We start from the raw sequence: 16,937 nt of genomic DNA, 5'->3' as shown, positions 1-16,937 counted from the left end.
AACTGACGACCGTGTCAGAGTGCGTGCACGCATCCACAGGAGCCGCTAGAGTACGATGGGACAAGGACATCCCGGCCACCCACACCCTCCTTTAACCCAGATGATGCTAGGCCAATTGTGCGCCGCCTCATGCGGCCGGCTGCGACACAGCCCGGGATCGAACCCAGATGTATAGTAACGCCTCTAGCACTGTGATGTAGTGCCTTACACCGCTGCGCAACTTGGGAGTCCCAATTTTTGTATTTATAACACAAGCAATTGCACAGTGAACACTGACATCATTACAGAATATCCCAGTCGATGTGTTTTTGTCAGGGGTATTTGTTAGAAGAATGTCCAATAGCGTTGATTTGTTAGATGCTCTGGGAATCGGTCTTGTAGGCACATTAATTAATTTGCCCGAGATTCAGAGAGTAATAGTTTTTTAAAAGAGTCCAATACATAGTAATTTAGCTTGTGTAGGAAATCAGAAACAGAGTTAAGTGTGTCTCCCGAAGCTGAGGGAAGCTGTTGCAGCTGACTACAGTGATGTGGGAGTTCTTATACAGTGCATTTAGAAAGTAGTCACATTGTGTTACATTACAACTTATTTTAAAATTGAATAAATGTTTTTCCTCATCAATCTACACACAATACCCCATAATGACAAAGCAAAAACAGGTTTTAGACATTTTTGCTCATTTTTACATAAGTATTCAGACCCTTTGATATGAGATTCGAAATTGAGCTCCGGTGCATCCTGTTTCCATTGATCATCCTTGAGATGTTTCTACAACTTGATTGGAGTCCACCCGTGGTAAATTCAATTGATTGAGCATGATTTGGAAAGGCACACACCTGTCTATATAAGGTCCCACAGTTGACAGTGCATGTCAGTGCAAAAACCAAACGATGAGTTTGAAGGAATTGTCGGTAGAGATCCGAGACAGGATTGTGTCGAGGCACAGATCTGGGGAAGGGTACCAAAACATTTCTGCAGTATTGAAGGTCCCCAAGAACACAGTGGCCTCCATCATTATTAAATGGAAGAAGTTTGGTACCACCAAGACTCTTCCTAGAGCTGGCCGCTGTCGTGGAAATTTTCTGTATTTACCAAATCATGAGAGCAAACCACACACAAGTCAGAGTTAGTTATCACAAAGTCCATCTTTAATTATATGAGCTCCATTACAATCCCATGACTCTCAGATGAATTCAGTGTCTATCAATGAATTCTCTGAGAGTCCCTTACACATTGCAACTGAGATCCTTTATAGCAAAGACACACATAGCCAGACAGCATCGGCATAATTTATCGTTCAGCTTTGTCTCCTAAACTATGTTATTTTCCCAAACTCAGAACCATAAACCAATCCTCCATATCAACAGGCATATATCAAATCCATCCTATCTTGACAAGATCACAGAGACACATTGACTGGCACACAGACATTGTGGAGCCAAGAGATACACGCTTGACCTCTCTCTTCTCTCCGGCCCAAGCAACTTAGTCTTGACAGAACAGATACTGCAACCCCGCCACAGTATTATACAAAAATAACATTCTGATGAGAAGTAACTTACAAACATATGATGAATATAAAACATCTTACCTATGTTACCAACTAATTCTGATTATTCCCCAACACCGCACAGCCAAACTGAGAAATCCGGGGAGAAGGACCTTGGTCAGGGAGGTGACCAAGAACCCGATGGTCACTCTGACAAAGCTCCAGAGTTCTTCTGTGGAGATGAGAGAACCTCCCAGAAGGACAACCATCTCTGCAGCACTCCACCAATCAGGCCTTTATGGTAGAGTGACCAGATGGATGCCACTCCTCAGTAAAAGGCACATGACAGCTCGCTTGGAGTTTGCCAAAAGGCACCTAAAGGACTCTCAGACCATAAGAAACCAGATTCTCTGGTCTGATTAAACCAAGATTGAACTCTTTGGCCTCAATGCCAAGCGTCACATCTGGAGGAAGCCTGGCACCATCCTTACGATGAAGCATGGTGGTGGGACCATCATGCTGCGGGGATGTTTTTTAGCATCAGGGCCTGGGAGATAGAGGTAAAGATGAACAAAGAAAAGTACAGACAGATCCTTGATGAAAACCTGCTCCAGAGTGCTAAGGATCTCAGACTGGGGTGATGGTTTACCTTCCAACAGGAGAACAACCCTAAGCACACAGCCAAGACAGCGCAGGAGTGGCTTCGGTTCAAGTCTTTGAATGTCCTTGAGTGGCCCTGGCAGAGCCTGTACTTGAACCCGATCTAATATCTCTTTAGAGACCTGAAAATAGCTGTGAACTCCCCATCCAAGCTAACAGACCTTGAGAGGATATGCAGAGAAGAATGGAAGAAACTCCCCAAATACAGGTGTGCCAAGTTTGTAGTGTTATACCCAAAAAGACCTCAGGCTGTAATCGCTGCCAAAGGCGCTTCAACAAAATACTGAGTAAAGGGTCTGAATACTTATGTAAATGTAATATTTCAGTATTCCCAAAAACATTTTCAGCTTTGTCATTATGGGGTATTGTGGGTAGATTGATGAGGGGAACAAATAATTTAATCAATTTCAAAATAAGGCTGAAACATAACAAAATGTGAATACTTTCTGAATGCATACGTTCACTTTAACCGCAAGCAATTCAACATGTTTGGCTTTGGTAATTGAGAGAATTCTTGAATTTAACATATATTGCAACCCCTTCTCCTTTACTCATCCGATCCGTTCTAAAAAACATGTACCTGTCAATAGAAATCAAGTTATTTGACACAGATTTCTTTAGCCAAGTTTCTGATAAAACCATTATGTCCGCATTTGTCGTATTGGCCCATGTTCTAATCGTGTCTATTTTTGGAAATAGACTTCAGACATTTACATGCAAAAGGCCAAAACCTCCTCTGTTTTTTAAATCATAGGGTGTCGGTAGAGATTGCATGGTATCTACCGGCCCAGAGTTTCATCTCACATTACCAGAGATCAACAATAAAAGCATAACTATACATCTCAAGAATAGTTGTTATATACAGCATCCACCTTCACATCAAAAGTGTTTGCTTCTGTAGACAGGATCAGGGTCATTAAAACTCAAATCTGAAAGATCAGACATACAAATGGACAGACTGATTGGCTGCCATCTTGCATTACGAAGTCTTACTGTGGTTTGCCAGGAAGACTTTGCTTTGCTGTATGCTCTCACTACTGTAAGTTGCTCTGGATAAGAGTGTCTGCTAGATGATTCAAATGTAAATAAAACATGTAAAAATTGGTGGTAGAGAACGAGCAGACTGTTTGGGGTGGAGAGGTGTTGTAACAGGGCTCCCTTGGGGGTTCCCTTGCAAAAGAGACCTTTGTGTCAATGGTGATAAAATAGATATGTTGTTTAAACAGGAGAGTGTTCGGCTGCCATGCTGCACAACCTCCTCCGGTTTAATAAGCCATTGGTTACAGTTATATCTTTAACTGCTCTAACACTCTGAACTTAACCTTGCTCTTCTTGTCCTCACTTTATAGTGCTGCTCTTAGCACTAACACACAATATCCACACACACACACACACACACACCAGCTCTGCACTTTGCTACAATTATAGTAGCTTATATATGCATATTTTCTTAATTTCCACCAACCTAATTATATGAGAGAGGGTTAATATTGATGATCTCATCATGGGAATGTAACCTGAGATTCGATTATCTGTCAATAACCAGCACATCGAGATAACAGCAGTGTGATTAACTCTACAGATGGTGACCTGCAGCTGCAGCACTTGTTAATCACACCAACAATTACGCTCTCTTTTAAAGGTATTATCCAGACAGATTGGATTTATTGTGTAATAGTAAATCAATATGAGAAACTGTTTTGAGCTAAAGTTCAACTAGCTCTTTAGAGATAGACTTGAAATATAACCTGCCGTAACACACGAGTAGTGTGTATCAAGATCATAGAATAAAGAATTTTAGGTGCAACAGATCGCTGATGAAAGTAGGTTGCTCTTATTGTAACGACCCTGGGTTTATAAACGCGGATATCGACTATGCCGCTTGAACATGCTTTTGGGACACAATCGATAGCGTGCTGGACTTCGGGCTAGAAGGTTCGAGGCCTGCTTCCTGCCCGTTTCATTGCATTGGTGTCAGAAGTGATCGGACCTTGCATCCACGAACGTGCGTGTGCTTGACCGATGAACGCGTTCCTATAAAAGACGTTGAGTCGCAAGCTAGCGAGACAACGCGCTCTTTGAAAAGGAGGGAGTATAGTGTAACGACCCAGGGTTTATAAACGCTGATATCGACTGTCGCTTGAGCATGCTTTTGGGGCACAGTCGATAACGCGCTGGACTTCGGGCTAGAAGGTCCGAGACTTGCTCCCTGCCCGTTTCATTGCATTACAGTATGCATTTGTTTGAAGCGAAATGTTAAATTCAAATATTATTACCATCATATCTATTCCAATATGACACCAATGTCGATGAAAATGTAAAAATCAACTTGGAGATACACAACACATTCCTGACCTCTCGTCATGATCCATCTAGCAATTACCGAGAACCACTATACCAGATTTTTGACAGGGTCATTAGCATTAGGCTCATTAGAAAATGGTTTGCCTAAACCTAGCTCAAATTCTACACATCGAATTAAAACAAGGCTACAGTGTCCATAAAGTGACCATTAGACTTAGATCCATTTGTACTGTATATGTTTGTAGGTACATTTCTGCCCAATAAATACCAACAATATGCTACCTTTTTGTAGCATTTCTTACAATGCTAACATCTTGTAAATTGAATTTCTACCCGGTTCTAAAACCGGGTAGAGCAACCCTGTTGCTGCTAGCTAGTAGAAGGCTAGCAGCAGTAGCAGCTAGCTAGTAGAAGGCTAGCAGTAGTAGCAGATAGCTAGTAGAAGGCTAGCAGCAGTAGCAGCTAGCTAGTAGAAGGCTAGCAGCTGTAGCTATCAAGCTTTCACCATTTGGCTGGGAAGCAAGAGGAAGTAAGGTAGATAGCTAGCTAGCTAGGTATATTTAGCTATGGAAGGTTTTTCGTATGGCTGAAGTCATCTGTGTAAACTGCTGACCTGGACACTTGTGTGTAATCAGAGTACAAACAAATAAGATAGCAAAAGTCCTTGACTGATATTCTAGCCGGAACTTTGGGAAAACAGTCACACTGCTGATTTATAATACATGCACACACCAGAACAGGCGCGTTAAAATTATATTATTGTCATTATGATCAAAATGTTCACTAACTGATCAACACAGTCTTTCCTAAAACCTAAAGTCGCCATCCACAAGTAAAAAGTAGCAGGGGTGCGGGTTGCGCACGAAGCTTCCAGGTAAAACGACAACATCAAACTGGTTAGCGTTCCTGCCCTGGGAGTTGACACTCCTGGGTTCACCTCCCAGAGGGAATATTTTGGCAATTTTCTTTTGTGTAGAGTTTTTGATCCCCCCTTCCTTTCCCGAAAAATACATGCACGGTGTGTGCTTATTTTAATTTATTAGGTTTCTCTTTAAAGAGCATTTGGGTTTGTTAGGCACCGTTGGGTGGCAAGGGACAGGGAGTGTGATGGGTACTATTGCTCGCTTCTTGATCCTACGGAAGAGAGAACGGTGACGAGCCCAGCTCTCAAACTCTCAAGGAAGACGTTGCCCTCATCCCTCAGATGCAAGGCCAACCCTACCGTACAAATGCACGTGATAAGTTGCACAGGCTATAAACGTTTCTCCTTTTCAGGTGCCACTTTCTGTCATTTGTGAAGCTAAGAAATGTGTCAAGCTGGCCCACATGGAGTTGACAAACGACTTACACTTATTCATATGCACACAGTACATTGCACACTATCAGTAGCACTTTTGTATTTGTTCCTTTTCGTCAGCCAACAATATGAGTAGGCCTAACAAACAGCTAAATCTACTATCCCCCATAGTACAAAAGTTGACATTCTATTCTGTGCGAGAAATAAATATTCTCTGGGACAGTTGTGGGATGCGATAGAGCCCAAATGAATGCAACCATTAGCGTCAACAAATTATTTTAAAGCAATGAAACTGATGCAACAGATCAGAACGTTTAGCTTAAAATGTTGATAGCCTAATAGTTTATTTCTTCACATTATAAGAGCAGCAATGCACACACAGCGCAAATGTTCCAAAATGCAAGGAAAAACACCATTCTCAAAAGTGACCACAAATGCGATTATGCATGTAATGCTTTTATTATAAAGGTGTATTTTTATGGTGAAAATGATCTTCCCCAAACTTGAAACTCACGTGCTGCATATGTATGCCAGTTAGGCTCTACATCTGTTGTACATTTGAATATGTTATTTGGCTACTTTAGTTGTGATACAAATCTTGCCAAATCATATAAGCCTATGGGCTAGGTGTGATTTGAAAAAGTATCTCTCCTTAATGCACACAAGCTGGGCATCATCATTGCCAAATGATAGGCTAATATTGTCACCCATCAGAATATTGTTGATTTAATCTTGTCTTTACATATACTAAATAATATATGTGTGAAATTTGTTTTGATTTAGAAATGTACCATTATCATGCACCTGTCTCAAAACAGGGGCAGGAGCAAAAAAAACATGTAATCAATGCATTTAAATAGCAAATCGAGGACGCTCTTCCCGTGGTTAATTTTCCTGCCAGCCAGGTAGGCTACACTACTGTTGTAAATAGTGCTTAATATTAGGAAAGTTGAGAAATAAATGTAGGCCTAGCCTATAGAAAGCTGATGGGGTCCTCTTTTTTTAATAGAGTCAATCAAAACTCTGTTTTCTCACACAATTGCATAGCCTATAGAAAATCTCATGGGTTCTCATGAAGTGTTTAAACGGATGATCTCTGCATGTGTATGCAGAGTGAAGGAAAAGCAGCCAACAAGTGCTCAGCATATGTGGGAACTTCTTCAAGACTGTTGGAAAAGTATTCCAGATGAAGCTGGTTGAGAAAATGCCAAGAGTGTGCAAAGCTGTCATCTAGGCAAAGAGTGGCTACTTTGAAGAAACTCAAATTTGTTTAACATTTATTTGGTTACCCCATGATTCCATATGTGTTTCATAGTTTTGATGTCTTCACTATTATTCTACAATGTATAAAATATAATATATAATAAATATAATAAATATAAAATATATAATAATATAATAAATAGTCAAAATAAAAATAAATAGTCAAAATAAAATCCTTGAATGAGTAGGTGTGTCAACTTTTGACCGGTAGTGTATTACCGTTCAAAAGAGTTTGGGGTCACTTAGAAATGTCCTTGTTTTTTGCCTATTAAAACAACATCAAATTGATCAGAAATACAGTGTAGACGTTGTTAATGTTAGAAATGACTATTGTATTTGGAAATGGCAGATTTTTTATGGAATATCTACTATCTATATCCACATAGGCGTACAGAGTAGAGGTCGGCCGATTATGATTTTTCAACGCCGATACCGATTATTGGAGGACCAAAAAAAGCCGATACCGATTAATCGGCCAATTTTTAAAAATGTATTTGTAATAATGACAATTACATCAATAGTGAATGAACACTTATTTTAACTTAATATAATATATAATACATCAATAAAAATCAATTTAGCCTCAAATAAATAATGGAACATGTTTAATTTGGTTTAAATAATGCAAAAACAAAGTGTTGGAGAAGTAAAAGTGCAATATGTAAAAACGTTTGAGTTCCTTGCTCAGAACATGAGAACATATGAAAGTTAATGGTTCCTTTTAACATGAGACTTCAATATTCCAAGGTAAGAGGTTTTAGGTTATAGTTAATATAGTATTTATAGGACTATTTCTCTCTATACCATTTGTATTTCATATAACTTTGACTATTGGATGTTCTTATAGGCACTATAGTATTGCCAGTGTAACAGTATAGCTTCCATTCCTCTCCTCGCCCTATCTGGGCTCGAACCAGGAACACATTGACAACAGCTACACTCGAAGCAGCGTTACCCATCTCTCCACAAAATCCGCTGCCCTTGCAGAGCAGGGGGAATAACTACCCCAAGTCTCAGAGGGAGTGACGTTTGAAACGCTATTAGCACGCACCCCGCTAACTAGCTAGCCATTTCACATCGGTTACACCAGCCATTAGGCTGACAGGCTTGAAGTCATAAACAGCGCTGTGCTTGCGAAGAGCTGCTGGCAAAACGCACAAAAGTGCTGTTTGAATGAATGTTTACGAGCCTGCTGCTGCCTACCTTCGCTCAGTCAGACTTCTCTATCAAATCATAGACTTAATTATAACATAACACACAGAAATACGAGCCTTTGGTCATTAATATGGTCAAATCCGGAAACTATCTTTTCGAAAACAAAACGTTTATTATTTCAGTGAAATACGGAACCGCTCTGTATTTTATCTAACGGGTGACATCCCTAAGTCTAAATATTCTTGTTACATTGCACAACCTTCAATGTTATGTCATAATTATGTAAAATTCTGGCAAATTAGTTTGCAATGAGCCAGGCTGCCCAAACTGTTTCATATACCCTGACTCTGCATGCAATGAACGCAAGAGAAGTGACACAATTTCACCTGGTTAATATTGCCTGCTAACCTGGATTTCTTTTAGCTTAATATGCAGGTTTAAAAATATATACTTCTGTGTATTGATTTTAAGAAAGGCATTGCTGTTTATGGTTAGGTACAGTCGTCCAACGATTGTGCTATTTTCGCAAATGAGCTTTTGTTAAATCATCCCCCAGCGTTGCATCGATTGTGTGCAACGCAGGACACGCTAGATAAACTAGTAATATCATCAACCATGTGTTATAACTAGTGATTATTATGGATTGATTGTTTTTTATAATATAAGTTTAATGCTAGCTAGCAACTTACCTTGGCTTCTACTGCATTCGCAGTTGGGCAACGAGAGGCAGGTGGTTATAGCGTTGGACTAGTTAACTTTGGATAAGATTGGATCCCCCGAGCTGGGTTAACTAGGCAGTTAACCCACCGTTCCTAGGCCGTCATTGAAAATAAGAATGTGTTCTTAACTGACTTGCCTAGTTAAATAAAGGTATATAAAAATAAAAATAAATTGGCGGCCAAAAATTCAGATTTCCGATTGTTTTGAAAACTTGAAATCGGCCCTAATTAATCGGCCATTCTGATTAATCGGTCGACCTCTAGTACAGAGGCCCATTATCAACAACCATCACTCCTGTGTTCCAGTGGCACGTTGTGTTATCTAATCCAGGTTTATCATTTTAAAAAGCTAATTGATCATTAGAATCCCCTTTTTTTGCAATTATGTTGCACAGCTGATTAAAGAAGCAGTAAAACTGGCCTTCATTAGACTAGTTTAGTATCTGGAGCATCAGTATTTGTGGGTTTGATTACAGGTTCAAAATGGCCAGATACAAAGAACTTTCTTCTGAAACTCATCAGTCTATTCTTGTTTTGAGAAATGAAGGCTATTCCATGCGAGAAATTACCAAGAAACTGAAGCTCTCGCACAACGCTGTGTACTACTCCCTTCACAGAACAGCGCAAACTGTCTCTAACCAGAATATAAAGAGGAGTGGGAGGCCCGGTGCACAACTGAGCAAGTGGACAAGTACATTAGAGTATCTAGTTTGAGAAACAGACACCTCACAAGACCTCAACTGGCAGCTTCATTAAATAATACCCGCAAACACCAGTCTCAACGTCAGCAGTGATGAAGGCGACTCCGGGATGCATGCCTTACTGGAGTCGGGAAGGCCAGTGTCTGTTCTTTTGCCCATCTTAATCTTATATTTTTATTGGCCAGTCTGACATATGGCTTTTTCTTTGCAGCTCTGCCTTGAAGGCCAGCATCCTGGAGACGCCTCTTCACTGTTGATGTTGAGACTATACTTTATTATTTTAATAGCAGTACCCTGTGAAGTCCATTATCAAGCAATCAATCACATTCATTTGTAAAGCCCTTTTTACATCAGAAGTTGTCACAAAGTGCTTATACAGAAACCAAGCCTAAAACCCCAGAGAGCAAGCAATGCAGATGTAGAAGCGTGGTGGCTATGAAAAACTCCCTTGAAAGGCTGGAATCTGGGAAGAAACCTAGTGAGGAACCAGGCTCTGAGGAGTGGCCAGTCCTCTTTTGGCTGTGCCGAGTGGAAATTATAAGAGTACATGGTCATTAAGGCCAGATCGTTCTTCAAGATGTTCACACGTTCATAAATGACCAGCAGGGTCAAATAATAACCACAGTGGTTGTAGAGGATGAAACAGGTGAGCACATCAGGAGTAAATGTCAGTTGGCTTTTCATTATACCTCTGAAGAGTATGAATTAGGCTGTTTAAGAAGGTTTGAATCATAAGCAACCTGCCTACATATTGTTGGAAGTACAATAGACCAACATAGCTACTATTGTAGGTCGAAGCTGTGTGCTGGAAAACCTTGGTTGAGCATGGGTGACGTATGCATTGTGGTGCTCATGTGAATTTCCTTCATTTTTCGGCTTCAGTCCAATGGCTACCTCTCACTTAAAGCTGCAATATGAAACTTTTTGGGCGTAATATAGATCATTCTCACTGAAAGCAAGTCTAAGAGGCAGTAGATCTGTTCTATGTGCACTATTTCTATGTTTAACCGATGTGAAATGGCTAGCTAGTTAGCGGTGGTGCGCGCTAATAGCGTTTCAATCGGTGACGTCACTCGCTCTGAGACCTTGAAGTAGTTGTTCCCCTTATTCTGCAAGGGCTGCGGCTCTTGTGGAGTGATGGATAATGATGCTTCAAGGGTGGCTGTTGTCAGTGTGTGCAGAGGATCCCTGGTTTGAGCCCAGGTAGGGGCGAGGAGATGGATGAAAGCTATACTGTTATATATGCTTCTAATTCTTAAGTTTTGTTTTTGCATCTTTTACTTTTGTTTTTGTACACCAGCTGAAAATACAATATTGCTGGTTATGGAAAATATATTTCACAGCGGTTTAGATGGTACAATGATTCTCTACACTGTACTTGCTTGTTTTGTCACATAAAATGAAATTAGGCGAACTATTAGAATTTTAGCAACCTGGAAATGGGGGAGCGATTTCTGCGTAGTGCATCTTTGAAACGTAGTTTTTAGTTTTTAATTGCTTCTATTTCTCTCGAGTCATGTCACTGTATATCCTTGTAGTTTTAGAGCTTAAGACTTGTAGACTGAGATGTAGGCGTACAGGCATGCTATAGTTTAAAAAGTTGGGGGAAACTATTGAGGCAAACACAGGAGTGAGATAGGAGGTACTGGTTATTATCATCAATCCTTTCAGACCATCAGAGTGTCTCTGTGAGAGGCCACTCAAGCCCAACACACTGACCCTCTTCCCTTTCCTCTCTTCCTCCCCTGCCCTGTGCCGGTGCGGTGCTGTATGTGTTTATTGTTCAATAAAGAACGGGTGATGAATGAGCACTTGCGGGCCGATGTTGAGCCCCTATTAGTTTTGTTTTCTCTGGCAATTCGTCACCCCACTGTAAACGGAGACAGCCTCACAATAGGAACTGTGAAGGAGAAATCAATAGGATGATTTAGCAGCTGCTACTTGGTCAAAGGGCCAGTGAATAACCATTTAGCCTAGTGATCACAGTGGCGGCTGAGCTCTGAGGCAGCTAGCATTGGGCCGGGCCTTCACTGGGACACTCTCACATTAATCATGTGATGGGGGACAGCAGATCCCGATACTCCACTCAAGCTTCCATTTCCAGTGACTCCATAGTTATTATGATTGTTGTTTGTGTGCTCCAGATCAGAGATAATCTCCCATCGATCCCAGTGTGGTTATCTGAGTCCATGTGACGGCCCTGGCTTAGTGACTACGTCAACATATCGCCCCATGAAAAGGATAAAGGCTGGCTGGCAGAAGCAGCACTCTGTGCCAGACTCTGCTCTGATGAGAGGGCAGCAGTTGATTTCTCAGTGGGGAGCCATTTTACCACCTGGAATAGTCATCCACTCATGTAGAATTAGAAATATAGCCTGTATAGAATTAAGCACCCCTGGCTGTAACCTGGCAGAATCAGGTCTCCATGAACAGCAGTGAGTTGCATTTCATTGTGATGTGTTAATAAATCTTCTTAGGGATAGACCCCTTTTTTTTGTCAAGTGTCGCCTAAAATGACATACCAAATCTAACTGCCTGTAGCTCAGGCCCTGAAGCAAGGATATTCATATTATTAGTACCATTTGAAAGGAAACACTTTGAAGTTTGTGGAAATGTGAATTGAATGTTGGAGAATACAACACAATAGATCTGGTAGAAGAAAATACAAAGAAAAAAACAAAAAAAAATTCTTACCACAATCCTTGAAATGCAAGAGAAAGGTCCCAGTTCTAGCCATGACTCTGGTTGTAATTCCGATGGTGTACACAAGATGGCAGCCATGTATGTGCAAAGTTTCAGACGGATAACTTGAAGTATGAGCGAACTACATGACATTTAGTGTGAAGTCACCCAGGTACATTTGTGCAAATCGTGAAGGAGACATTTGCGTTCGTATGACATTTTTCAGAATATAGGCAAATCTGTATACTTGGACTTTGATTTAGCTTTTCCAGTATTACTAGCCATATTATAAGTTCAGCATTTGCAAAACAACCAGTTTTCATAACTTCATAACTCTGAATATTCTTATAATTCTTGCCCAAAAGGAAAAGGCATGCTGTCGTACTAGGTTAGTAGCTACATTTTACGACATATACATGGATTCCAGATACTCCCGTAAAGCCCGGCTCATTGGCTATCTAACTAGCTTTGTTTGACCCCGATTGGTGCTTATTTGACAAAGTTAGAGTTGATCTTTGACCAAATATGGTGTCCTATAGGATATACTACACCCCTAATGATATAGTGAAGTCTGGTTACGTTCTAGGATCTCTGAGGAATACATTATAACGTGATTTGACCGGTTGAAACAACGTTTAGGGTTAGATTTTGACAGATTCCTTTCTTTGCAAATTGAACGAGTGGAAATACAAAATCGATTGTGCATGCTATATGGACCTTTTTAGGATATGAAAAAGGATTTTATCTAACAAAACGACACTTCATGTTATCTCTGGGACTTTTTGGATGAGAAATCAGGGCAAGATTTCAGAATGTAAGTACACATTTCACCTTCAGAGGTGAATTTATCAAACCTATAGCGGTTAGGAGCTCTCCTCAAACAATAGTTTGGCATTTTTTGCAGTAATAGCTACTGTAAATTGGACAGTGCAGTTATATTAACAAGAATTTAAGCTTTCAGCCGATATAAGACACTTATATGTACCGACATTTGTTGTTTCTCTAAAATCTGCGATCATAACACAAGGTGCTGCATGATTTACAACTGTCCCCTTGACGGGACGACGATCCCTAAGAAGCTCTAGCTAGGTGGTGCTTTCATGGCTACATTGTTAATATTTGTCACCCTCCTAGTGCTTCGGGGAGGGGTGGGTGGCGGTTCTGAAGGGGCAGGGGGAGGAGGGTGGGGTGGTGGCTATGGGGGGGCGGGAGAGAGGGGTGCACTGGTGGCTCTGAAAGCTTGTTCTCTCCAGACCATGTGTCCCTTGTCTCTCTGGATGGTGTGTTGTGCACCCCCTCACCTCCCCCTGGAGGGAGAACCCGTTCAGGCTTAGTGCTGGCTGGCTGGGCTGCTCTGACAGATGACCCCATGTTGACCAGAGGATGGGAGGAAGGGATCCCTTTAGTCATCTCCACTCCCATTGTGCTCTGCTCTACAGTACTGTAGCCTAGTCAGACAGACAGACAGACAGACAGACAGACAGACAGACAGACAGACAGACAGACAGACAGACAGACAGACAGACAGACAGACAGACAGACAGACAGACAGACAGAGCCAAGTGTTACTTTAGCAGCATCTCACCCAAACCATAATCTCTCACTAAGTGGGGGAATTGTCATTGTGAGGTACAAATGTATTACAGTTACTGTGAGTTTATGTGGATGTGTATAGAATTTGATTCATGGTAAATAAATGGATGAAAATGTTCCAGTCATCAGGTAGTGCTCAGGTCTGGGGCATTAGGATGCTACGGCAGAGGAAAATTAAGGTTTGCTGCTTTTCTATTCTGACCATGATCTGTTTCTTTCTCTCTTTCAGTTCAGCAGATGAGAAGTTTCGCTGGAATAACCAAGGTACGTTGTACTAAATCCTGCACCAATGCATCTTGTTCTATATTATGTGACTGAGCATGCGGAAACCTCCGTGGAATTGTGTACATATTGTAATGATAGGTGCATCTTGGGGGTGGAGTGGAGTGGACCATGCCTTGCTCCTACGTCTGGACAGTTGTCATAATTTGTCAGACAGAACAGCAACAGAGCTGTCTGTCCAGTGTGAAATATGCACATCTAGTTGAGACTAGATTGATGAGCTTCGAGCAAAGTATGAACCACAGACCGCAACCTTGTCTTCTAAAGTATCAAACACAGGTAGTTTAGGATTTGATTGAAGCAGTGCTAAAAGATTTATGACTGCAAGTCATGTTCAGGATTCTGCATCCCCTTAGTCATCTACTCTATGAAAGTTCCACTGATTTGTATTACCTTTTAGTCATTTAGCAAATGCTCTTATCCAGAGAAACTTACGGTAGTGACGCATACATTTTCACTTTGATTCCCCATGGGAATCGAACCAACAACCCTGGCATTGCAAGTGCCATGCTCTACCAACTGAGCCACACGGGACCGATGGATGAATTTAGAAATGTTTGGGATGAGTTTAGGAAGGTTGCACAAACATAATTATCCTTGAGTTAAAACGCTAGTAATCATCCTTATACGGTAGAGGACTAAGTGTCTACTGCTAGTAGCTTCAGCCTCCATGCCTGCCACTATAGAAGAGAGATTAATGCTGATCTTAACCCTCTTGTGTAAGGCTTTATCCCTTGGCACTGTTTGCCAAACTGAAGACAGAGGACAAGTATGTCTGTTTCTGTTGGCACGGACAAACAGATAGACAAGGAGACGGTACAGCACGGCAGAGACACGTTTCAGTAAACAGTGAAGCTACATAGCTTTTGGCTTATCTAACATGGTCACTACCACTTTGCCGTCAGTGTGCCTGTAGTAAACCTCAGCTGCTTGTAAACATTTGACTATTTGTGAGGTAACGGGACAATAATCCTGCTTCTCCATTCATTGCTGGGCCTCCACAGACGGACAGAAGGACATTGAGGAGGAACTGACGACTGGCTTGGAGCTGGTGGACTCCTGCATTAGGTCACTCCAGGAATCTGGGATCCTTGACTCCCAGGAATTCTCCACAGGTGACAGTAAGGACGCTTCTTACTTTATACAGTGCAAATAAAAAAAAATATATATTAAAACATACCATCTACTTGCAGTGAAGCCGATTTACATTACATTCAGTGATCTAGCAGACTCTCATCCAGAGGGACCCACAGAAGCAACCAGGGTCAACACCCTGCTCAAGGGCACGTCGACAGATCTCACACAATTTTAGATATACATTGAATGTCACCTTTTTCAAAAGTTGAAACGTGAATAAAAATGTTGATTTCCAAGCTGAAAGACATTGTATCCTTACCATACCAAGTATGTGTACACCTGCTTGTCGAACATCCCCTTCCAAAATCATGGGCATTAATATGTAGTTGGTCCCCCCTTTGCTGTTCAAACAGCCTCCATTCTTCTGGGAATGCTTTCCACTAGATGTTGGAATATCGCTGAATATTAGTGAGGTCGGGCACTGATGTTGAGCGATTAGGACTGTCCCCAGAAGTTAGAAGCACAGAATGGTCTATAATGTAATTGTATCCTGTATCGTTAAGATTTCCCTACACTGGAACTAAGGGGCCTAGACGGAACCATGAAAAACAGCCCCAGACTAATATTCCTCATCCACCAAACTTTACAGTTGGCACTATGCATTGGGGCAGATAACGTTCTCCTGTCATCCGACAAACCCAGATTCGTTGGTCGGACTGCCAGATGGTGAAGTGTGATTCATCACTCCAGAGAACATGTTTCCACTGCTCCAAAGTCCAATGGCGGCGAGCTTTACACCACTCCAGCTGACGCTTGGCATTGCACATGGTGATCTTAGGCTGTGTGCGGCTGCTCGGCCATGGAGACCCATTTCATGATGATCCACCAACAGTTATTGTGCTAATGTTGGTTCCATGGACAGTTTGGAACTCGGTAGTGAATGTCCCGTTCTGTGAGCTTGTGTGGCCTACCACTTTGCGGCTGAGCCGTTGTTGCTCCTAGACGTTTCCACTTCACAATAACAGCACATACAGTTGACCGGGGCAGCTCTAGCAGGGCAGAAATTTGACAAACTGACTTGTTGGAAAGGTGGCATCCTATGACGGTGCCATGTTGAAAGTCACTGAGCTCTTCAGTAAAGCCATTCTACTGCCAATATTTGTCTATGGATCTTGCATGGCTGTGTGCTCGATTTTATATCCCTGTCAGCAACGGGTGTGGCTGAAATAGCCAAATCCACTAATTTGAAGGGGTGTCCAAATACTTTTGTGTATATATAGTGTATTTTAGAATTCATGAATTCACTAGAAATAGACAAATATCATGTCAACCCAAATGAAACAGGCAGGAAGATATTGTTCAAGCCAACACAAATAGCATAAGTTCACTGCAACACTTTTTATGCTTATCAATAGTCTAAATGTCAAGAAGAATGTCAAGAATGATCTATACAAAATCAGCCAGATACAGAAATGCTCGGTGATAGGATCTTTCTCTTTTAGCACTGAGTGATGTCAATGACTTTGAACGTTTCAATCAGGAACTAGATACCGCAGGTGTTCAAGTCTCTTATCACGTTTGCGTTCTGCATTCAAAACAGTTGTTTTCCCTTTTCTTCTGATCCCAAATGCCCTCACTTCATTTGATCCAAGCAATGATCTTCATCTTTTTACTATGACCTACTAAGAGAGTATTAGCTGTCAGGAGAGATTCA

The 16,937-nt window shown here is 41.4% G+C and overlaps 1 protein-coding gene and 1 non-coding gene across 10 annotated transcripts in view; one reads left to right on the top strand and one right to left on the bottom strand.

Annotated features, from left to right (window-relative positions):
• The window catches only part of LOC110530368 (catenin delta-2), a 144,119-nt gene that overhangs the window by 62,655 nt on the left and 64,527 nt on the right, over positions 1-16,937 (top strand). For 7 of the 9 annotated variants that reach the window (XM_021613359.2, XM_021613357.2, XM_021613361.2 and 4 more), the window contains 2 exons: positions 14,094-14,128; positions 15,151-15,267. In XM_021613359.2, the coding sequence (XP_021469034.1) occupies positions 14,094-14,128; positions 15,151-15,267 (152 nt within the window). The remainder of the gene's footprint in view (positions 1-14,093; positions 14,129-15,150; positions 15,268-16,937) is intronic. The other 2 variants (XM_036985995.1, XM_021613364.2) reach the window with 2 other exon arrangements.
• On the bottom strand, positions 14,610-14,680 carry trnaa-ugc. Its single transcript has one exon. It is a non-coding gene; the product is annotated as a tRNA-Ala (tRNA).

Source organism: Oncorhynchus mykiss, chromosome 8, assembly GCF_013265735.2.
Source record: "Oncorhynchus mykiss isolate Arlee chromosome 8, USDA_OmykA_1.1, whole genome shotgun sequence".
Lineage (NCBI taxonomy): Eukaryota > Metazoa > Chordata > Actinopteri > Salmoniformes > Salmonidae > Oncorhynchus > Oncorhynchus mykiss.
This window is presented reverse-complemented; position numbering and strand designations above follow the sequence as displayed.